General features: G+C 52.7%; 1 protein-coding gene across 2 annotated transcripts in view; it reads right to left on the bottom strand.

The window, feature by feature from the left end:
* LOC134957215 (cytochrome P450 4B1-like) overlaps nucleotides 1-23,042 on the bottom strand; it is a 243,114-nt gene that overhangs the window by 127,363 nt on the left and 92,709 nt on the right. For both annotated transcript variants that reach the window (XM_063938917.1, XM_063938918.1), the window contains 2 exons: nucleotides 9,224-9,375; nucleotides 7,732-7,838 (listed from right to left, as the gene is read on the bottom strand). In XM_063938917.1, coding sequence (XP_063794987.1) covers nucleotides 7,732-7,838; nucleotides 9,224-9,375 — 259 coding nt within the window. The remainder of the gene's footprint in view (nucleotides 1-7,731; nucleotides 7,839-9,223; nucleotides 9,376-23,042) is intronic.

Genomic DNA, 23,042 nt, shown 5'->3' with positions numbered 1-23,042 from the left:
GACCAAAATTGAGTAAGAGTAACATGCAAAGCTGTAAATCGCGTTCTACAAACATTTACATCCAGGTTAGTTGTTTTAAATTTGTGCGTGTTGAAAGACTGCGTAAGGAATATAATATGACAGCAGCAGCATAAACGCACCGTCCGGGCTTGCGGAGCACTGCTCAGTGCATCACTTTGGCCTGGAAGGGGTTAAGGTTTTTTGTAGTGGGAGGAACGTAGATGGAGGAACCGGGAGGCTATTGGCTGGATTGTGGATAGGGGCTGTACTGCCATGGATATAGGTTGCTAATCCACCATTTCCTGCCTCTTTCAGTGTCTTCACGTGAGGCAGTGCAAGTATTATCCATTCATTCAGTAATTTACACTTTAATTTTCCTTCTCTTTTTGCTATTTCTATCTTTCCTATATTACTACTTCTACATTTACTCTCCTATTCCTAACTCTTTTATTCCCTACTGTGCCTCTCCTCTCCCCTGTGTATTTCTCCTTCCTTGGCCCCTCAGCCCCCCCCCCCCCCCCCACCCCTCCCTGGTACCATGTCGGGTTTGCTAATCCCTCGTTCCCGTCCTGCACGCAGCGCTGGCCTCCCCGCCCGGCTTTTAGATACCTCTGATGTCCCGCCGGGTCGGGGTAGCCCTGCTGCAGCTGCTGTAAGGGAGACGAGGGCTGTGCGCGGCCGAGCTCGGCCGCCCGCCGGTGCTCCCCCATGTGCGCCCTCTCCGTCTCCTTCACCGCTGCGGTCAGCGGCGGGGGACGGAGCGCCGGGGAGCCGGAGGAGTCTAGAGTGGCTTGCCAGCGATGGCGTTTTGCCGTCCCTGGCCGCGCCGCTTGTTACAGCAGATGGCCGCACGGATCATGTGGGGCGGGGATGGAGCTCCCGCCCTGCGGCCCGGCGGCTCTCCCCAGTCCCCAGTGATGGCCACACGGGTCACGTGGGGCGGGGACGGAGCTCCCGCCCTGCGGCCCAGCAGCTCTCCCCAGTCCCCAACATAGCTGTATCTCCCAGTGGGCGGGTGGGGGGTCGCGCGGCTGCCGGACGCAGGCAGTCCGGCCAGCCAGCGCGATCTGCAGACCTGCCTCACAGCAGGGGGGCCCAGATGAGGCATACCCCCTCTGTGCCACTACCCCCCTTGCCCGTGCGGTCAGCGCCCTCCCGCGTTGGGGTGGGGCGTCGCCCCCGCTCCGTGCCAGCGGGGGGGGCATTACCTGATGCGGTCAGTGCGGGGCCTGTCGTGCGGGGGCGGCCAGCGCCCGCCCGCGGTGTGCCTGCCCGCCCGACCTCCCCTTCCGTGGTGGGGCCCGGGGCGTCGGGCCCTTCCAGGGCGCCCGCCTTGGTGAGTAGTTCGTCCGCCGCCCGTGGCCGCGCGGCTCCTGGCAGACACCGGCCGGGGTTGCGCCTGCCGGCAACTCACCCCACTAGGGGGCGGCGTGCGCAGGCGGCTCACGAACCAGCACCCCCTCCCCGCATCCAATTGTCTCCTGCCGACGCTTCTGCGGTCAGCTTTCAGTCCAACGTCGCGCTCCCCCCTTCTAGTGGTGACGACTCTCCGACTTCTCCTCCTGTGGCCGACGCTCAGGTTGGTAGACGGTCGAGGTGTCGGCGGTCTACCCGCGGTTTAGCGCAGCCAGACGGTTGTGCCATGATTCCCGACAGTGAGGGATCCTCCGGGTCCTTGCTCCCGACAGGAGGTTTGCGTACCTCACGTCGGGCGCGTGACTCGCGGAGCGGGTCCGTTTTTACTTCGCCTGCAGCTGCACCCTTGGTGGACGCCACCGTCTTGTCCGCCATTTGTGCCGCTGTGGTGTCGGCGGTGGCTCCCTTGTTATCCTCCGTACCCGGGGGACTGGGGCGGCCCACCGCTTCCTTGGCGGATAGCATTGCGCAATCCCTTATCCCGCTTCTGTCTCCTGGCGCGACTACCCCCCCTTCTGCCCCGCTCCCGGCGGCTGTGGGCCCGGTGGTGGAGCAGGGGAACAATGTCTCTTTTGTCTCCCCAGCCACGGACGTCGGGTCGGCAATGGAGTCCACCGGTGTATCCACGAGTCGTTCGGTGGCCGGAGGGACGGACGGTGTTCCTCCTCGAGCAGGTGAGTCTTCCTCGGACCCCGACTGGTCCAAGGGGAGCGCGGTGACACCCCATAGCGGCTTGGCTTCGGGTACTCGCTCCAGCGCCTCTAGCATAGGCAGCAGTGCGGGTAGGATTTCCGGGCAAGCGCAGCAGGCGCAGGCGTCGGGGCACAGATTCCTCCCTTGCCTCTACTTCCTCGGAGGGTCTGTCCTCCTCAGATGGTGGCTTGCACAGGGTGAAGCGTCGCAGACGACGCGAGCGTCGGTATTCCACCTTGTCCACTTCCCAAGTATCGGTGGAATCGGACACCGTGCACTGCGCCAATACGGCGGTACAAAGTGGACTCAGGCCCCGGGTTCGGGACCGTATCCGTAAGGGCCAATATGTGAACATTTTTGCCCTTACCAGCGACGATCGCAAAGCCTTGCTTTCAGCTAAGAAAAAGGGGCAGGGTAGCGAGGACGCTTTGCGGTCCTACCAGAATTGGGTCCGCTGCATGTTGATCTTTGCGGCGTGTTACCTTGAGACGCGCCCGGATGAACACATGAACGTGGTGCGCTATCAATTTCTCATACACGTGCTGTACCATAAGTACAAAGGGTCAACCTGGCGGCGTTACGACGAGGATTTCCGACGCAAACAACACGGGCGGCAGATCTATAACTTTGGTAAAAAAAGACGTGGAATTGTGCTCTGAACTGACACAGGGTTCGGCCGGCACTGATGACGGCGGCACGGCAAGATGATGGGCAAAAAGACCTGCCTCTCGTTCTGCCGGCTTTCGGGGAGGCGCAGGGCGCGCGGGGCATGGGAAATGCTTCGCTTTTAATAATGCACAATGCGACTTGGGGGGGCGGTGTCGTTTTCGCCACTCCTGTATCAGATGTGGTGGGGGCCACGGGATTAAGGATTGCCCCAGTCCTGGGACCGGGAGTGCTTTTGGCTCGCAGCCCCGACAGAGTCGCGCTCCCGCGGCCACCGGCGCTGGCCACAGCTCCCACCCCAATTAGACTTCGGGCGCTCATTCCCTGGCTGCGACAATACCCGCGGTCGGTGGATGCCCAATTTTTACACTCGGGTTTTGTGTCGGGTTTCCCCTTGCCGATACATGGACGGGTGGGTCCCGGGGCGGGTACGAACCTGCGTTCGGCTCGGGAGTTTCCGGACATGCTCCGGCACAAGGTGGAGGCAGAGGTGGCATTAGGGAGGATGATAGGCCCTTTCCGGGAACCCCCCTTGCCAGATTTGGTCTTGTCCCCCGTAGACGTAGTGCCCAAAAAGACAGCGGGCAAATTTCGCCCCATCCAACACCTTTCCTGTCCTATGGGATCCTCGGTTAATGATGCTATCCCTGCTGACCAGTGTAGGGTCGTTTACCTATCCTTTGATTCGGCCATAGACACCGTACGGTCTTTTGGCCCGGGGGCAGTTATGTGTAAGTTGGACATCCAGTCTGCGTTTCGTCTCCTTCCGCTGCACCCTTCCGCCTTCAGGTTTATGGGTTTTAAACTGGACGATGGCTATTACATAGATCGGTGCCTCCCTATGGGCTGTTCTCTCTCTTGCGCCTACTTTGAGAGATTCAGTTCCTTCCTCCACTGGTGTCTCGAGCAGGCAACGGGCGAACGGGGAATTTCCCACTACTTGGACGATTTTCTTTTTATCGGCCCCTCAGACTCCCCTCGCTGCGTCAACTTGCTGCAGGGGGCTCTGGCCCTCTTTGCACGCTTCGGGGTTCCGGTTGCACCAGAAAAGACGGAGGGTCCCTCCGTCTCCTTGGTTTACCTCGGGATTCAGATTGATACGGTCGGTGGTCTCTGTAGGCTTCCTTCGGACAAGGTATTGCGTTTACGTGACGGTATCCTATATGCGCTGTCCGCGGGCAAGCTCACTCTCAAGCAGGCCCAATCCCTATTGGGCCTGTTTAACTTTGCTTGCAAAGTGATCCCCATGGGCAGGGTTTTCTGTAGAAAATTGGAACGGGCTACCGTGGGGGTTAGACGCCCGCATCATTTCCTCAGGTTGTCCCTCGAAATCCGTCGGGATTTAAGCATTTGGGACGAATTTCTTGTTCGTTTCAACGGCATCTGTATTTGGCAGGAGGCGGTCGTGTCTAGCCCGACCCTGGAGCTGTTCACGGACGCCTATGGCGCTTTCGGGTTCGGCGCTTATTTCGCGGGCCGTTGGTGCGCCTCTCCTTGGCCGCATGCCTGGCTTCGCAGGGGCCTCACTACGAACATGCTGTTGCTGGAAATTTTTCCTATTCTGGTCGCTTTGGAATTATGGCGCGATGCCCTGCGTAATAAACATGTTGTCTTCTGGTGCGACAATCTGGGCGTGGTTTTTTCCATCAACCGCCAAAAATCCACGTCCTTGCCGGTATTGCGGGTCATTGCGCAGATAGTCTTGTTATGTTTGGTGAACAACATTACGTTGCGAGCCAAGCATGTCCCGGGCGTGCGTAACAAAATTGCAGATGCCCTGTCACGCAGCGATTTAGGCGCTTGGCTCCTGCAGCTCTCCTCCATGGGGAATTATGTCCTGCTTCTGTGTGGCAGGTCATCCACCCGGATTGGAGGCGTTAGCCCACAGGTCATTGGCCCCTGCAACTTTTGCGGCCTATCGGGCCGCCTGGAAGCGGCGGTGTCGCTTCCTCCTGGAGAGAGGCCAGTGTGGTAAGACCTCTCATGATTTACTTTTAGACTACATCTGGGTTCTGTACTCCGACGGGATTTCGCGGGCGTCTGTTAACAGGGTTCTGGCAGGTATATCTTACTTTCTGCAGCTGCGGGGGGAAGCGGATTTTACGAAGTCCTTTTTCCTCCGGCGGGTGTTGAAGGGTTGGGCTCGGGCAACTCCGCCCCTCCCGGATACTCGCCAGCCGATCACCGGTGCTTTGCTGAGGCGGATTTTGGGATCCCTACAGAGCATTTGCTTTTCGGGATACGAGGTTCGCCTCTTCCGGGCGGCCTTTACTATGGCCTTCCACGGTGCGTTCAGGGTGGGTGAGCTGGTGTCCGTCTCTCGGGCTTCTGTCTCGCCCATGCTGGAGGCCCACGTCGTCGTCCGCCCCGACGGTTTATGGTGCAGTATTCAGCGCTCCAAGACTCACGTAGCCGGCAGGGGGCAGTGGGTTCGAATGGATCCGGCTCGTGCGCGGGGCATTTGTCCAGTTTCCGCGGCCCGGGCATATTCGTCCATACGGCCTCCAACGCCCACCGGGTGGCTCGTCCATAGCGACGGCTCAACGTTGACCATATATCAATTCCGGTCGGTTTTGGGGCGTTGTATTTTGTACCTGGGTCTATCTCCGGCCGACTATGGGACTCACTCTTTCCGCATCGGCGCTGCTTCAGCTGCCGCTGCGGCGGGTTGGTCCGAGGTCAAAGTCCGGGCACTGGGTAGGTGGAGGTCTGGTGCAGTCAGACGCTATATCAGGCCTTTTCCTCCCACTGCGCCCCTTTGAGGACTAGCCGCTCATTGCAGTCGCATTTTGTGATTGCGGGGGCCTTGAGTAATTTTTGTTTTATCGTTGGTTTTAATTTCGGCTTTTGCCGGCTAACGAAGTTTCGTTTTTGCCTCAAGTCAAATTGGGCGACCCCTCCTCCTCCCCCCCCCCCCCACTCCCTCCCCGTTAGGGAAGCAGTCAGGTTTTCCATTTACATACCTTATTTATTTAGTTTCTTAACCTTCGTTACACCCTTCTTTTGCAGGACGGCGGTTAGATCCGAACTTTATATGGTTTGTCGGCCATTCCTACATCTATTGGCTGTCCGTGTCGGCTCTGGCCTGCGACACCGCCCGGTTTCCGGAGCTGCAGGCCGTGCGCTGGTTGGGGCGTAGAGGCCTCCGCTGGGATGGCCTGCGGGACTGGCTTCGGGCGGCAGTTGGCCGATTTGGGTACCCCCTGATTTTGGTCTTGCATCTGGGTGGCAATGATCTGGTACGCCGCACTGGGCTCGACATTCGCCTCGAGATCAGGCGTCAGCTACTGGAACTCATGGCTGACTGGCCGTTTTGCCTCATCCTCTGGTCAGACATCGTTCCCCGGCGGTCTTGGCGCGGAGCCTTTAACCCCGGGGCGATTGACCTGGTTCGGAGGCGGGTCAATTCGGTCGTTGGTCGTGCTGTCCTCCAGCATGGCGGGCTGGTCGTGCCGCACGGTGGTATTTCCTACCGTGATCCGACACAATACCGGTCTGACGGGGTGCATTTGTCGCCGGCTGGCATGCTGATCTTCCTGGAGGACATTATTCACATTCTTAGGTCCCTTTAGATTGTTTTTTCCTTTTGATAGTCCATTTGGGTTTTTTCTTTTGTGCGTTCTTAGGTCTCTTTAGTTAGTTTTTCTGTTTTGTTGTGTGGGTTTTTTAGTTCGGTGGCGGTGGCAGGTTGGTAACCTGGCAGTTGGCCGGTTTTTCTGAACGGTTACTTAGATTTAATGATGAGTTCACAGTTAGTCAGTTTGGTAGGTAATTTTATATCTTTTAGAATTAGTTTACGGGCATCATTTTGACAAGTGGGTCCATATAATTAGTATAAAACATATGTGGATGGCGGGGCCGGTGGCCCAATTTTTTATCCCGTAGGGGCGGAGCGTACCTCCGTCCCTGCAACCGTTGGTGGACAGGGGTAGTGGCAGAAGGTCGACCACTGTCCTTGGATTTTTGATTTTCGATGTCTGGGATGGAGGCAGGAGGCCGATCCCGGAACATCTGGGGCAGGAGGCTCCCTCACACATATGTTTTTTATTGCTTGTTTTTATGTATTAGAATGTTGCTCACCCATGTTACGTTTATTATGTTTAACCGTTCTTCTCCCCGCCACCTTTTAGTTAGAGAGGGAAGTCTGCATTTTAATTTTAGTATTTAATAGGCCTCCCTCTCAGTCAGAAAATAAAAGCTGACCCCTTTCACGCCAACTACAGTTGTGGTGTCTTTATTTCATAAGATAAGTGTGCTTGAGTGGCGCGTGGAAGCATCTGACGTGTGAGGTTTAATGTTAGCGTGGCAAATGTGATGTAAATGCACACCGCAAGCAGAGTCAGTTTTGTAGAATATGTTATCATTGTGAATTAAAGACCTGAATTATGCCAAAAATAAGACTTCACACTGTAACGGGTCAATTCAATGAAATGCGAGGGAGGTCAGTTGCTCTTGTAATGATGTGGAACGGACCGCAACTCACCCCCGCAACTCGCCCCCTTTGCAGCCTGTCTTATCTTGGGACAGCAACAAAAATCTGTGAGTCCAGCACTACCGCAAGTGTGGCTGCAGCACATGCCAGTGCGTTGTGTCCAATTCAGTGGTTCTCAAACTCAGTCCTCAAGGGCTACTAACAGGCCAGGGTTTCCAGGTGGATTTTTAAAATGTGACAGTTGGTGATACACAGCTGGGTGACCTGGAAAACTTGGACTGTTAGGGGCCCTTGAGGACCGAGCGTGGAAACTACTGCTCTAATTAATCACATAACATCACAAAATGAAAAATAAAACTGGGGTGTGGACAAAAACAAGTTATGTACTTTACTTCCAGATGATCTACATTGTATTAGTGTGTGATAACTGAATCTCCCCCATTGGCCTAAGGACCGAGAAGTGAGAAAGTACCCCGCTGTAATAGTGCGGGGGTCAGGGAAGGTAATAGCAGGACACTCAGTACCTTGGCATATAATAGGATGTCCAGAAAATCCAAATGTCTCCTCTGCTTCACCTTCTCCAGCTCAGTCACCTGCTTCAGCGCTTCTTTTCTCTGTTTTATTACATTAGCTATAATGGAAACATTTTCTTATTTACCATTTAATAAGCACAATCAAGACAAGTGCCACCCACTGCTGACCATATGCCCTCCCTCCAATCACCCCAAATCAGAATATTGGGGGCATAATTTAGCCAGCACATCCTCACCCCCCCCCCCCCGACCTGGGGGGTCGCCATGGTGGTGTTGTTTTACCCTCTAGCTACACATACCAACTTATACTTTCAGAACCATCTCTTACATTCTCTACATTTGAGGTCCATGCTATACACCTCTTCCAACCTACTAATCTTCCAGTTGCTGTCATTTACCACCCCCCCTGGCATTTCCTCCAAATTCCTTGACAACTTTGCTTCTTGGCTTCCTCACTTCTGACATTCCCTCCATTATCCTAGGTGATTTCAACATCCTTATTGATAACCCCACAAAATCACCTGCCTCTAGACTCCTTAGCCTCAACTCTTCACTTCCCAGTGGACCTCCTCACCCTCCCATGTGAAAGGAGATCACTGGATCTGATTTTCACTCACCGCTGTGATATTTCTGGTTTCTCCAATTCCCCTTTCCCCTCTCTGACAACCACCTACTCTCTATCACTTATCTCTCTCCGCTTCCCCATCTCTCCCTCCTAAGGCTACCATCACTATGCGTAACATTAAGGCTATAGACACCTCATCCCTATCCTCCCTGTTCGACTCACTTCTCTCTCCTATAATCGCCTCACTGCCTTTCTTTCCTCACACTCACTGCTGGACCCTTTCCAGTCTGGTTTCCATCCTCTGCACTCCACTGAAACTGCCCTCACAGAAGTCTGGAATGACCTTCATGCAGCCAAATCTAAGGGCCACAACTCTCTGCTTATTCTTCTTGATCTCTCTGCTGCTTTTGACACTGTGGACCACCCTCTCCCTCTGCAAATCCTTCACTCTCTTGGTCTGCGTGATACTGCCCTCTCCTGGCTGTCCTCCTACCTTTCTGATCGTTCCTTCTTTGTCTCCTCTAATGACTCCACCTCCGCCTCACTTCCACTAACTGCTTGTGTCCTGTTCTTGGTCCTATCCTTTTCTCTCTCTATACGTCCTCTTTAGGTGAACTCATTAGTTCATTTAAGTTCCAATATCGCCTCTATACTGATGACACTCAAATCTACCTTTCCTCCCCTGACCTCTCCCCTGCTCTCCCCACCCGTATCTCCAACTGTCTCTCTGATATCTCTTCCTGGATGTCCCAGCGCTTTCTTACACTTCACATGTCCAAGACTGAGCTGATCATCTTCCCTCCCTCCCGCACAACCTCACCTCCCACAATCTCATTATCCGTTGATGGCACTACTATCTCCTCTAGCCTTTAAGTAGACTGTCTTGGCGTAAGTGAAAAATAATATACTGATACTCACACGTGTGCTCATGCACAATTTTCAGCGCTCTCCGAAAGCGCGCTCCATGTGGGCTCAGGTAGAAGATGAGAGAATTATGGTAGGGGTAACAGCGGGACCTGTATTCCACCAGGTGGGACAGCTCATACACAGCTTTGATGTACTCATTCTCACTGCACAAAGAGGAACAGGTACAAAATGTAGGGTGCAGTACCTCATTGTGGACACTAGGTGTCATGCTTTATATTACAGTCCATAGAGCACTGAAGTCATTATATATATGTGTGTGAGTTGCCTACAGCAACAGGAAAGAGCTGAAACATCATGAGACCCGTAACTATAATTCAGAGACAATATTTACTGACAATATAGCGAACAACTGGGTCTATAGGTATTTCAAGAAAAATCTTCTCCACTTTACAAGGTCTCTGTGTTCCAGATACTTAACATCTGCTGAATAAAGTACAAAAATAGAATTTGAATTACCTACCGCTAAATCCTTTTCTCGTAGTCCGTAGAGGATACTTGAGTCCACATTAGTAACATGGGGAATAGACGGGTCCACTAGGAGCCTTGGGCACTTTAAGAGATCAATAGTGTGCACTGTCTCCTCCCTCTATGCCCCTCCTACCAGACTCAGTCTAGAAACTGTGCCCGAGGAGACAGACATATCCTGAGGAAGGATGGAACAGAGGTGAGATTTGAACCAGCATACACAAACAAGAGGAAAGCCACGATAACCAAAACTGAACAGGAATAGCAACAGCTGAACCTACAATATTACTTAACCAAGTAACAGTGCAGGAAGAACTAAGCACTGGGCGGGCGCCAAGTATCCTCTACGGACTACGAGAAAAGGATTTACCGGTAGGTTATTAATATCCTATTTTCTCTTACGTCCTAGAGGATACTGGGGTCCACATTAGTACCATGGGGATGTACCAAAGCTCCCAAACCGGGTGGGAGAGTGCTGACGTTCCTGCAGAACTGATTGACCAAACTGAAGGTCCTCAGAGGCCAAGGTATCGAAACTGTAGAACTTAGCAAACGTGTTCGAACCCGACTAAGTAGCTGCTCGGCAGAGCTGTAAAGCCGAGACACCCCGGGCAGCCGCCCAGGAAGAACCCACCGACCTAGTAGAGTGGGCCTGTAGTTTAGGAACCGGCAATCCTGACGTAGAATAAGCATGCTGGATAGTAAGTCTGATCCAGCGAGCAATAGACTGCTTTGAAGTAGGACACCCAATTTTCTTGGGATCATAGAAAACAAACAGCCAGTCAGATTTTCTGTGACGAGCAGTCCTCTTCACGTAGATCTTCAAAGCCCTCACAACATCCAGGGACTTTGAGGTAGCAGAGGTGTCAGTAAGCACCGGAACCACAATAGGTTGGTTGATAGGAAATGCAGACACCACCTTAGGAAGAAATTGCTGATGAGTTCTGAGTTCAGCTCTATCCTCATGAAAAATCAAATAGGTGCTTTTGTGAGACAACGTCCCCAGTTCAGACACATGCCTTGCGGAAGCCAAGGCCAACAGTGTAACAGTCTTCCATGTAAGAAACTTCACATCTACCTCCTGTAATGGGGGATGGGGGGGGGGGGGGTAGGGGTGAGACGCTGGTATGGGGACTGCATCTCATTCTCATTATGGGATAATCTTGTAGAAATATTAGATATCATCCCTTTAATGGAAGCTACCCATGGGGGTTCTACCTCACTAGCCTGAGAATGTGCACTATCCTGAGTACAGGGTAGTGAGTCCCCAGGGGAGGAAAGACACTCCTCTGGGTGAAATGAGCAGCCCTCGTCCTCCCCTGTATCGCTCAGCACACATCTCTCCCGTGTATATGGGCCTAACGAGAGACACAGAAGTCAGAGTCAGCCACACAGCGCCCCTTTAGCTAAAGCAAATTTTTTAGCTAGGTCGCGATACTAGCACCTTAATAGGGCTTAGCATACTATCACTGCTACCCCCTCACTAAAAAACCCCTGTCCCTCTGAGGAGACTAAGAGTCCTTGTGGAGGAGCTGCGCTTCCCTGTATACGTGTCAGGGACGAGTGTTTTTGTGAATCCGTTAACCCTGGATCAACCGAAGGTGTAGGTGCTGGAGTATGATGAAAACAGGGAGGACGAAGAAAGTTCCATCTCCTATATAATAGCCCTATTCTGTGACCTTGTGATTCATTTGCTAACGCTGTGCGGAGTTACAACAGTGGGCGGAGTTAGTAAAATGAGTCACAGAGATCTGGCCAACTCTACAGGAGACTAGGAGCAGAAGCAGATAGCATGGGCATTGGGCATGTCACAGGCAGGGGTGCATACCTCCCAGCTTTCTGCAGGAGCTTTCTCCAGGCAGAAGGAGGGAAACACACTCGGCGAAAAGGGGGCGTGACTTCACGGGAGGGTCCCCGTTTTCGTCAGTGAGGGAGCATGCCCAGCGCTCTGTGAGCTGCTGGCATGCTCCCAGGGGCTGATTATGAGTCCGGGGGGCCCAGGGCACTTGTGACAAAGGAGCCCTATCTCATTGCTGTGCCTGCTGTGGGTTGGGGGCGTGGCCTAATCGCGCCCCGCGCGGCCACGCCACCTTATGCAAATTTCGATTTTTATTTTTATTTTTTTGATGGGATTTTGGCCCCTCAGCTAGGGCTAAATCCAGAGGAGGTGGTCGCTCCCCCCCTACACACCCACACAGGCAGAAGAAAGCAGGGAGACTGCTGCCTCCCTGCAACACCACAGACCTGCCTACACGTAGCAGCGTGCGCTGACTGTAGCACAATGCTGCCGCTGTTACTGGCAGGACGGGGGGGGGGTAGCTTCTGAGCTGGGACAGAGCTACTCCAGCCGGGGGGTCCCCTAAAACTGTGGGGCCAACGGTACGTATCCCCTGGCCACCCCCCACCTCCCCCTTAATCCGGCTCTGCTGCTGGAACCCCCCCCCCCCGTAATCCGTACCCCCTGATGCCCCCTCTCCCTCTGTCTCCACTATTCACTGCTGCTCTGCTAAGCAGAACAGCGAGTACAGGAGCTTTCCAACTGCCCCCCCCCCACCGCAGGACACTGCGACCCGCGGCTGGGACAGCGGGACAGACCCCAAAAAATGGGACTGTCCCGCGAAAATCGGGACATTTGGGAGGTATGGGGGTGTGTGAGGGGTATGTCATACAGACAGACCGGCACCGGCTCACTGTGTGCTTGACCCCCCACATCGGCATACTCAGCAGGGCCTCTCTGATGCGGAGGAGCGTCACTTTCTGGCACACTCCACGCTTCTTAGCTGCAGTTTAGTGGGGCACCTGCTGCTGTGCAGGTTCCATACTGCCTCTGTTATCTCCAGCCCCGGCAACCCCACCGCTAGCTGCAGCGCTGCCACCCGCAGTGGAGTGCGCCCAGCTCATTCACACACTTTAGCTGGCGGGTAGCGCTGCAGAAATCCGAGCTGCTTGCAGACTCTGACCCACTCCTCCCTCCAGCTGCAGCGTCTCCTGGGAGCTTACCAGTCACTCCCAGTCTCCCCTTACCACAGTGCCCGGAAGCCGTGAGGTCCGCGCCACGTGCATGCTATGACCCCCTCCTCCCTCCAGCCGCAGCATCTCCTGGGGGCTAACCAGTCATTTCCAGTCTCACCTTACCACAGTGCACGGCAGCTGCGCGAGGTCTGCGGTGTGTGACTGAGGAGGGGGGGAGGGATGCGGACTGGCAGAGAAAGCAGGACTCCAGCCTGAGAGAGTCAGCCATGCCAAGTCTCCAGCAGCAGCAGATCCCAACAGGTTGGAGTGGAACAGCAGCAGCCAGTAGCAGTGACTCCGGTAAGACACATCTGTCTATCACCACTGTTTTGTCCCTAATACCAATCTCTCCCGTGCCCTGTGTTCTGTCATGTCCCTGTCACCCCTGGCCTTGCCCTGCCACCCTTATCCTGGCCCTTTCACCCTTATCCTGGCCCTGTCACCCTTATCCTGTCCCTATAATTTCTGTCCTGGCCCCGTCACCCCTGTCCTGGCCCCGTCACCCCTGTCCTGGCCCCGTCAACCCTGTACTGACCCTGTCACCCCTGTCCTGGCTCTGTTACTGCATACCCTCCAACTACCTTTTATGGCATGTACAGTACACGCAGCGCCTCCAGACCTCTCCCCAATGCACCACACCTCCGCATCTTCCCCTCCACCACATGCGGCACTCCACCCCTCCCCCACATGCTGTGCCTCCAGACCCCCTACACCACCCGTGGCTCCCACTCCTCCACCCCTTCACCACCCACAGCACCTCCAGGCCCCTTCCACCATTCACCCCCCTTATATGTCTCCCCCAACACCTGCTCCCCTCCACCCGCAGCATCTGCAGACACCCTCCTCCATCAGTGGTCCCCCCCTCACCCACCCCTCCCCCACCAATGGCACCCCCGCACCTGCCCCTCCACCACCTGCAGCACCTCCGGACCTCCTTTCCCATCCGCTGCAACACCCGTACCTGCCCCTACCCTTCCCATGGTGCCTGCGGTCCCCTACCCAACCCCCGGCACTCCCGTCCCTTCCCATCCAACAGCACCTCCGGAACCCTTCATCCATCCACAACATCCCCACACCTGCCCCTCTCCCACCCGTGGCACCCCTGCCCCTCCCCCACCTTCAGTGCCTCCGGACCTCTCCCCCATCTGCATCCCCCACTCCTCTGCCCCTCCCCCACGCGCAGCACCTCCCGAACCTTCCCCATCCGGGCCCCACCCCCACTTCTGCCTCCCTCCACCCGCAGCATCTACAGACACCATCCGCAGTCCCCCCCACACCCGCTACATTCTGTACATCGTGCCCTGCAGGTGCTGTTCACGCCGTCGCAAGGGGCTGCGCCTCCTTCACCATCGCACGCCCTTTCATTGTGCAATATTTAACAACTAACAAAGGAATGCAGGTAATACTCCATATAATACAAATATTAAACCCCAGAAAGGCATGCAAGGGTTAAGGGGGCGTAGCCCCTTGCGACGGTGTGAAGAGCGCCCGTAGGGCGCGATGAAGCACCTAGTTTTATATATTTATTAAAGGCAACAATTCCAGTAAGGAGTTGAATGACAATTATTAGTCACCATATATATATATATATATATATATATATATACTGACGTATTGCAATATTGCAATGAATGGTATAATGATAAGCAGGAACAGTCTTATAGATACATTGAATAAATGTTCATACAACTGAGTTTAAACAGGTATGTGAAGAATTGTCCAAATGAAGCAATGACTGGTGCCAAACTGTAAGGAGTGTTACCTGGATATTGTAGATATAAATGAATAACTGTAGAGACTTGTACTGAAGCTTAAAGGTTAAACTGGAAGGCTGTGAAGAATTGTCCCTGATTGCAGCAACAATGTTACAATAGTGAATGGAACACTTGCAAATTGTGAAGATAACACTTGAAGCACTGTGAAACTGCAGCAGACGACAATGGTGAAGAATGAGTCAAACTGGATGATGAGAGAACGAGAACCAGGATGAAGTGGAAACTTCCACAGACTGTGATTATAGCAGGCAGTCACTGAACAGAGAAACCTCACACAGGACTCCGGGGATTCCACTTGTTGCCACTTGGAGAGCGGTTAACTGACAGCACAGCAGGGAGTTGGTGGATCTCTTGCGGTGAAGGCTGCAGGCAGACCCCTGGGAGCGGAGGCGATATCAGGACCACTGGAACTACATAGGATATCACGGAGAAAGCACAGCGCTAGGGCATAGAGTAGATACCACACAGCACCGGCTCAGAATAACATTATCCCAGCCTACTTAAAGGTAGCACCAGCACGGGATTGGCTAACACTTACCCACAGGTGTTTCACAAGTGCTCTCAGGTGCTCATTTGGTCTCCAACATGGCCGCCTCCTATATTGCAGACACACAGTGGCGTCATCGGCCATTCGGTCCCTGCACTCCCAGCTCCCAGAACCTGCATCACCTCTGCCGCTGACCACGTCGCGTCCTCACACGGCCGCACAGCACTGCGAACGGACAGACCCAGAACCCGCAGTGGTGAGTGATCGGTTCATGACAATATGCTGCTTGTACAATCTGCAGAGAGAAAATGGCGTTGGTTAGCTGCTGGATCCGCTCAGTGAGAAGCCACGCCCCCTTAATGGCGCGCAGCTTCCTGCACTTTATTGAAACTGACCTGAGGTAATTTTTGTGAATAACACGGGATAAAACCCCTGTTATGCCTGTAGTCAGTGTGGGTACTAGTGATGAGCGGGTTCGGTTTCTCGGAAACCGAACCCCCTCGAACTTCAGCCTTTTTACACGGGTCCGAGCCGTGCTCGGATTCTCCCGTGTGGCTCGGGTAAACCGAGCGCGCCCGAACGTCATCATCCCGCTGTCGGATTCTCGCGAGATTCGGATTCTATATAAGCAGCCGCGCGTCGCCGCCATTTTCACACGTGCATTGAGATTGATAGGGAGAGGACGTGGCTGGCGTCCTCTCCGTTATAGTCATAATAGAAAAGACTAAGAGTGACATTGTTATAATTGTGGGGAGGATTGGGGACGGGGAGCAGCTGTTAGGAGTACAGTGCAGGGTTTTGCTGATAGTAGTGAGTGTGACCACCAGTTTAATCCGTTCTCTGCCTGAAAAAAACGCTCCATACCATATCTGTGCTCAGTGTGCTGCATGATATATTTGTGCTGAGTGCACTGCCCACACTGCCTAATTGTGGGGACTGGGGAGCAGTTATAGCAGGAGTACAGTGCACAGTTTTGCTGACAGTGACCACCAGTCCAGTATACATTTGTCTGACTGAAAAACACTCCTGTGGTGGCTTTTTTTCTTTATACTAGTAGTTTAGCAGTCTGCTGACAGTGTCCACCAGGTCCATTTATTATACAGTATATTATATATATAGCAGTACGGTAGGCCACGGCTGTACCTACCTCTGTGTTGTCACTCGTCGTCCATAAGTAATAATAGTATACTATCCATCCATCTACATTGTATACCTGTGGTGGCTTTTTTTCTTCATACTAGTTTAGCAGTCTGCTGACAGTGTCCACCAGGTCCGTTATTATTATTCTGTATATATTATATATATAGCAGTACGGTAGGCCACGGCTGTACCTACCTCTGTGTCGTCACTCGTCGTCCATAAGTAATAATACTATACTATCCATCCATCTACATTGTATACCTGTGGTGGCTTTTTTTTCTTCATACTAGTTTAGCAGTCTGCTGACAGTGTCCACCAGGTCCGTTATTATTATTCTGTATATATTATATATATAGCAGTACGGTAGGCCACGGCTGTACCTACCTCTGTGTCGTCACTCGTCGTCCATAAGTAATAACAGTATACTATCCATCCATCTACATTGTATACCTGTGGTGGCTTTTTTTTCTTCATACTAGTTTAGCAGTCTGCTGACAGTGTCCACCAGGTCCTTTATTATTATTCTGTTTATATTATATATATAGCATTACGGTAGGCCACGGCTGTACCTACCTCTGTGTCGTCACTCGTCGTCCATAAGTAATAATAGTATACTATCCATCCATCTACATTGTATACCTGTGGTGGCTTTTTTTTCTTCATACTAGTTTAGCAGTCTGCTGACAGTGTCCACCAGGTCCGTTATTATTATTCTGTATATATTATATATATAGCAGTAAGGTAGGCCACGGCTGTACCTACCTCTGTGTCGTCACTCGTCGTCCATAAGTAATAATACTATACTATCCATCCATCTACATTGTATACCTGTGGTGGCTTTTAGTTGTGCGCAAAATATGGAGAACAAAAATGTGGAGGTTAAAAAAATAGGGAAAGATCAAGATCCACTTCCACCTCGTGCTGAAGCTGCTGCCACTAGTCATGGCCGAGACGATGAAATGCCATCAACGTCGTCTGCCAAGGCCGATGCCCAATGTCATAGTACAGAGCATGTAAAATCCAAAACACAAAAGATCAGTAAAATGACCCAAAAATCAAAATTAAAAGCATCTGAGGAGAAGCGTAAACTTGCCAATATGCCATTTACGACACAGAGTGGCAAGGAATGGCTGAGGCCCTGGCCTATGTTCATGGCTAGTGGTTCAGCTTCACATGAGGATGGAAGCACTCAGCCTCTCGCTAGAAAAATGAAAAGACTTAAGCTGGCAAAAGCACAGCAAAGAACTGTGCGTTCTTCGAAATCACAAATCCCCAAGGAGAGTCCAATTGTGTCGGTTGCGATGCCTGACCTTCCCAACACTGGACGGGAAGAGCTTGCGCCTTCCACCATTTGCACGCCCCCTGCAAGTGCTGGAAGGAGCACCCGCAGTCCAGTTCCTGATAGTCAAATTGAAGATGTCAGTGTTGAAGTACACCAGGATGAGGATATGGGTGTTGCTGGCGTTGGGGAGGAAATTGACAAGGAGGATTCTGATGGTGAGGTGGTTTGTTTAGGTCAGGCACCCGGGGAGACACCTGTTGTCCGTGGGAGGAATATGGCCATTGACATGCCTGGTCAAAATACAAAAAAAATCAGCTCTTCGGTGTGGAATTATTTCATAACAAATGCGGACAACAGGTGTCAAGCCGTGTGTTGCCTTTGTCAAGCTGTAATAAGTAGGGGTAAGGACGTTAACCACCTCGGAACATCCTCCCTTATACGTCACCTGCAGCGCATTCATCATAAGTCAGTGACAAGTTCAAAAACTTTGGGTGACAGCGGAAGCAGTCCACTGACCACTAAATCTGTAACCAAGCTCCTGCAAACCACACCACCAACTCCCTCAGTGTCAATTTCTTCCTTACCCAGGAAAGCCAATAGTCCTGCAGGCCATGTCACTGGCAAGTCTGACGAGTCCTCTCCTGCCTGGGATTCCTCCGATGCATCCTTGAGTGTAACACCTACTGCTGCTGGCGCTGCTGTTGTTGCTGCTGGGAGTCGATCGGCATCCCAGAGGGGAAGTCGGAAGACCACTTGTACCACTTCCAGTAAGCAATTGACTGTCCAACAGTCCTTTGTGAGGAAGATGAAATATCACAGCAGTCATCCTGCTGCAAAGCGGATAACTGAGGCCTTGGCAGCCTGGGCGGTGAGAAACGTGGTTCTGGCATCCATCGTTACTTCAGAGGCAACTATAGACTTGATTGAGGTACTGTGTCCCTTGTACCAAATACCATCTAGGTTCCATTTCTCTAGGCAGGCGATACCGAGAATGTACACAGACCTCAGAAAAAGAGTCACCAGTGTCCTAAAAAATGCAGTTGTACCCAATGTCCACTTAACCACGGACATGTGGACAAGTGGAGCAGGGCAGACTCAGGACTACATGACTGTGACAGCCCACTGGGTAGCAGCATCTCGCAAACGCCAACTCGTTCCTAGGCAGGCTACGCTTTGTATCACCGCTTTCCAAAATACACACAGCTGAAAACCTCTAACGGCAAGTGAGGAAGATCATCGCAGAATGGCTTACCCCAATTGGACTCTCCTGGGGATTTGTGGCATCGGACAACGACAGCAATATTGTGCGTGCATTACATCTGGGCAAATTCCAGCACGTCCCATGTTTTGCACAAACCTTGAATTTGGTGGTGCAGAATTATTTAAAAAACGACAGGGGCGTGCAAGAGATGCTGTCGGTGGCCAGAAGAATTGCGGGCCACTTTCGACGTACAGGCACCGCGTACAGAAGACTGGAGCACCACCAAAAACACCTGAACCTGCCCTGCCATCATCTGAAGCAAGAGGTGGTAACGAGGTGGAATTCAACCCTCTATATGCTTCAGAGGATGGAGGAGCAGCAAAAGGCCATTCAAGCCTATACATCTGCCCACGATATAGGCAAAGGAGGTGGAATGCACCTGTCTCAAGCGCAGTGGAGAATGATTTCAACATCGTGCAAGGTTCTGCAACCTTTTGAACTTGCCACACGTGAAGTCAGTTCAGACACTGCCAGCCTGAGTCAGGTCATTCCCCTCATCAGGCTTTTGCAGAAGAAGCTGGAGGCATTAAAGGAGGAGCTAAAACAGAGTGATTCTGCTAGGCATGTGGGACTTGTGGATGGAGCCCTTCATTCGCTTAACCAGGATTCACGGGTGGTCAATCTGTTGAAATCAGAGCACTACATTTTGGCCACCGTGCTCGATACTAGATTTAAAACCTACGTTGTATCTCTCTTTCCGGCAGACACAAGTCTGCAGAGGTTCAAAGACCTGCTGGTGAGAAAATTGTCAAGTCAAGCGGAACGCGACCCGTCAACAGCTCCTCCTTCACATTCTCCCGCAACTGGGGGTGCGAGGAAAAGGCTAAGAATTCCGAGCCCACCCGCTGGCGGTGATGCAGGGCAGTCTGGAGCGAGTGCTGACATCTGGTCCGGACTGAAGGACCTGCCAACGATTACTGACATGTCGTCTACTGTCACTGCATATGATTCTGTCACCATTGAAAGAATGGTGGAGGATTATATGAGTGACCGCATCCAAGTAGGCAAGTCAGACAGTCCGTACGTATACTGGCAGGAAAAAGAGGCAATTTGGAGGCCCTTGCAGAAACTGGCTTTATTCTACCTAAGTTGCCCCCCCTCCAGTGTGTACTCCAAAAGAGTGTTTAGTGCAGCCGCTCACCTTGTCAGCAATCGGCGTACGAGGTTACTACCAGAAAATGTGGAGAAGATGATGTTCATTAAAATGAATTATAATCAATTCCTCCGTGGAGACATTCACCAGCAGCAATTGCCTCCAGAAAGTACACGAGGACCTGAGATGGTGGATTTCAGTGGGGACGAATTAATAATCTGTGAGGAGGGGGATGTACACAGTGAAAGGGGTGATGAATTGGACGATGATGATGAGGTGGACATCTTGCCTCTGTAGAGCCAGTTTGTGCAAGGAGAGATTGATTGCTTCTTTTTTGGTGGGGGCCCAAACCAACCAGTCATTTCAGTCACAGTCGTGTGGCAGACCCTGTCGCTGAAATGATGGGTTCGTTAAAGTGTGCATGTCCTGTTTATACAACATAAGGGTGGGTGGGTGGGAGGGCCCAAGGACAATTCCATCTTGCACCTCTTTTTTCTTTCATTTTTCTTTGCGTCATGTGCTGTTTGGGGAGTATTTTTTTGAAGGGCCATCCTGCCTGACACTGCAGTGCCACTCCTAGATGGGCCAGGTGTTTGTGTCGGCCACTTGGGTCGCTTATCTTAGTCACACAGCAACTTTGGTGCGCCTCTTTTTTTCTTTGCATCATGTGCTGTTTGGGGAGTATTTTTTTGAAGTGCCATCCTCCCTGACACTGCAGTGCCACTCCTAGATGGGCCAGGTGTTTGTGTCGGCCACTTGTGTCACTTAGCTTAGTCGCACAGCTACCTCATTGCGCCTCTTTTTTTCTTTGCATCATGTGCTGTTTGGGGACTATTTTTTTGAAGTGCCATCCTGCCTGACACTGCAGTGCCACTCCTAGATGGGCAAGGTGTTTATGTCGGCCACTTGTGTCGCTTATCTTAGTCACACAGCTACCTCATTGCGCCTCTTTTTTTCTTTGCGTCATGTGCTGTTTGGGGAGTATTTTTTGGAAGGGCCATCCTGCCTGACACTGCAGTGCCACTCCTAGATGGGCCAGGTGTTTGTGTCGGCCACTTGTGTCGCTTAGCTTAGCCATCCAGCGACCTCGGTGCAAATTTTAGGACTAAAAATAATATTGTGAGGTGTGAGGTGTTCAGAATAGACTGAAAATGAGTGGAAATTATGGTTATTGAGGTTAATAATACTATGAGATCAAAATGACCCCCAAATTCTATGATTTATGCTGTTTTTTAGGGTTTTTTTAAAAAAACACCCGAATCCAAAACACACCCGAATCCGACAAAAAAAATTCGGTGAGGTTTTGCCAAAACGCGTTCGAACCCAAACCACGGCCGCGGAACCGAACCCAAAACCAAAACACAAAACCCGAAAAATTTCCGGTGCATATCACTAGTGGGTACCAGTGGTGGCTCAGCGCGCCCCTCAGCAGCGGGACACCTATATGAAAATGTCCCTCTGAGCCCCCGGAGCGCAGCCTGTACTCAGAGCCGCGCTCCTACCCTTGTGCCGCCATTCCCGCCACCAGCCCGATAACCGTGATGCCGGCGCAGTACTCACCACTCTTCTTACTTCTGGCTCTGTTAGGGGGTGGCAGCGTGCTGCGGGAGGGTAAGCTGCGTCGTGGTGTGGCTCGCGAATAGCTCCCTCAGGAGCTCAGTGTCCTGTCAGCAGAGAAACGGGACCATTAACTCTAAGGAAGTTGGGCCGTTCCCCCCCTAAGTCCCACAAAGCAGACAGGCCGGTGCCAAACAGTCCTGACTGAAAATAACAAACAGAAAATAAATGCAGAAACCTTTTCAGGAGCTTCCATAAGCGTGACCGGCTCCTCCGGGCATATTTTCTAAACTGAGTCTGGTGGGAGGGGCATAGAGGGAGGAGCCAGTGCACACTATTAATTTCTTAAAGTGCCCAAAGCTCCTAGTGGACCTGTCTATACCCCATGGTACTAATGTGGACCCCAGTATCCTCTAGGACGTAAGAGAAATGTACTCTGTACATAACATGGGACAGAGGCCTCTCAGCACTGGATGGGCGTATGCAGATGTAGGTGCCCCCCCCCGCCTCCCTGGATACAATATCGCTGGTGCAGGCAGAGACAGTCACAGTGACGCACGCTACGCCAGAGTCTGTGCAGGCAGAGACAGTCACAGTGACGCACGCTACGCCAGAGTCTGTGCAGGCAGAGACAGTCACAGTGACGCACGCTACACCAGAGTCTGTGCAGGGAGAGACAGTCACAGTGACACACGCTACGCCAGAGTCTGTGCAGGGAGAGACAGTCACAGTGACGCACGCTACGCCAGAGTCTGTGCAGGGAGAGACAGTCACAGTGACGCACGCTACACCAGAGTCTGTGCAGGGAGAGACAGTCACAGTGACGCACGCTACGCCAGAGTCTGTGCAGGAAGAGACAGTCACAGTGACACACGCTACGCCAGAGTCTGTGCAGGAAGAGACAGTCACAGTGACGCATGCTACGCTAGAGTCTATGCAGGCAGAGACAGTCACAGTGACGCACGCTACGCCAGAGTCTGTGCAGGAAGAGACAGTCACAGTGACGCACGCTACGCCAGAGTCTGTGCAGGCAGAGACAGTCACAGTGACGACCGCTACGCCAGAGTCTGTGCAGGGAGAGACAGTCACAGTGACGCACGCTACGCCAGAGTCTGTACAGGCAGAGACAGTCACAGTGACGCACGCTACGCCAGAGTCTGTGCAGGGAGAGACAGTCACAGTGACGCACGCTACGCCAGAGTCTGTGCAGGCAGAGACAGTCACAGTGACGCACGCTACGCCAGAGTCTGTGCAGGGAGAGACAGTCACAGTGACGCACGCTACGCCAGAGTCTGTGCAGGGAGAGACAGTCACAGTGACGCACGCTACGCCAGAGTCTGTACAGGGAGAGACAGTCACAGTGACGCACGCTACGCCAGAGTCTGTGCAGGCAGAGACAGTCACAGTGACGCACGCTACGCCAGAGTCTGTGCAGGGAGAGACAGTCACAGTGACGCACGCTACGCCAGAGTCTGTGCAGGGAGAGACAGTCACAGTGACGCACGCTACGCCAGAGTCTGTGCAGGGAGAGACAGTCACAGTGACGCACGCTACGCCAGAGTCTGTACAGGGAGAGACAGTCACAGTGACGCACGCTACGCCAGAGTCTGTGCAGGGAGAGACAGTCACAGTGACGCACGCTACGCCAGAGTCTGTGCAGGGAGAGACAGTCACAGTGACGCACGCTACACCAGAGTCTGTGCAGGGAGAGACAGTCACAGTGACGCACGCTACGCCA

Source organism: Pseudophryne corroboree, chromosome 9 (assembly GCF_028390025.1).
Source record: "Pseudophryne corroboree isolate aPseCor3 chromosome 9, aPseCor3.hap2, whole genome shotgun sequence".
NCBI lineage: Eukaryota > Metazoa > Chordata > Amphibia > Anura > Myobatrachidae > Pseudophryne > Pseudophryne corroboree.
This window is presented reverse-complemented; position numbering and strand designations above follow the sequence as displayed.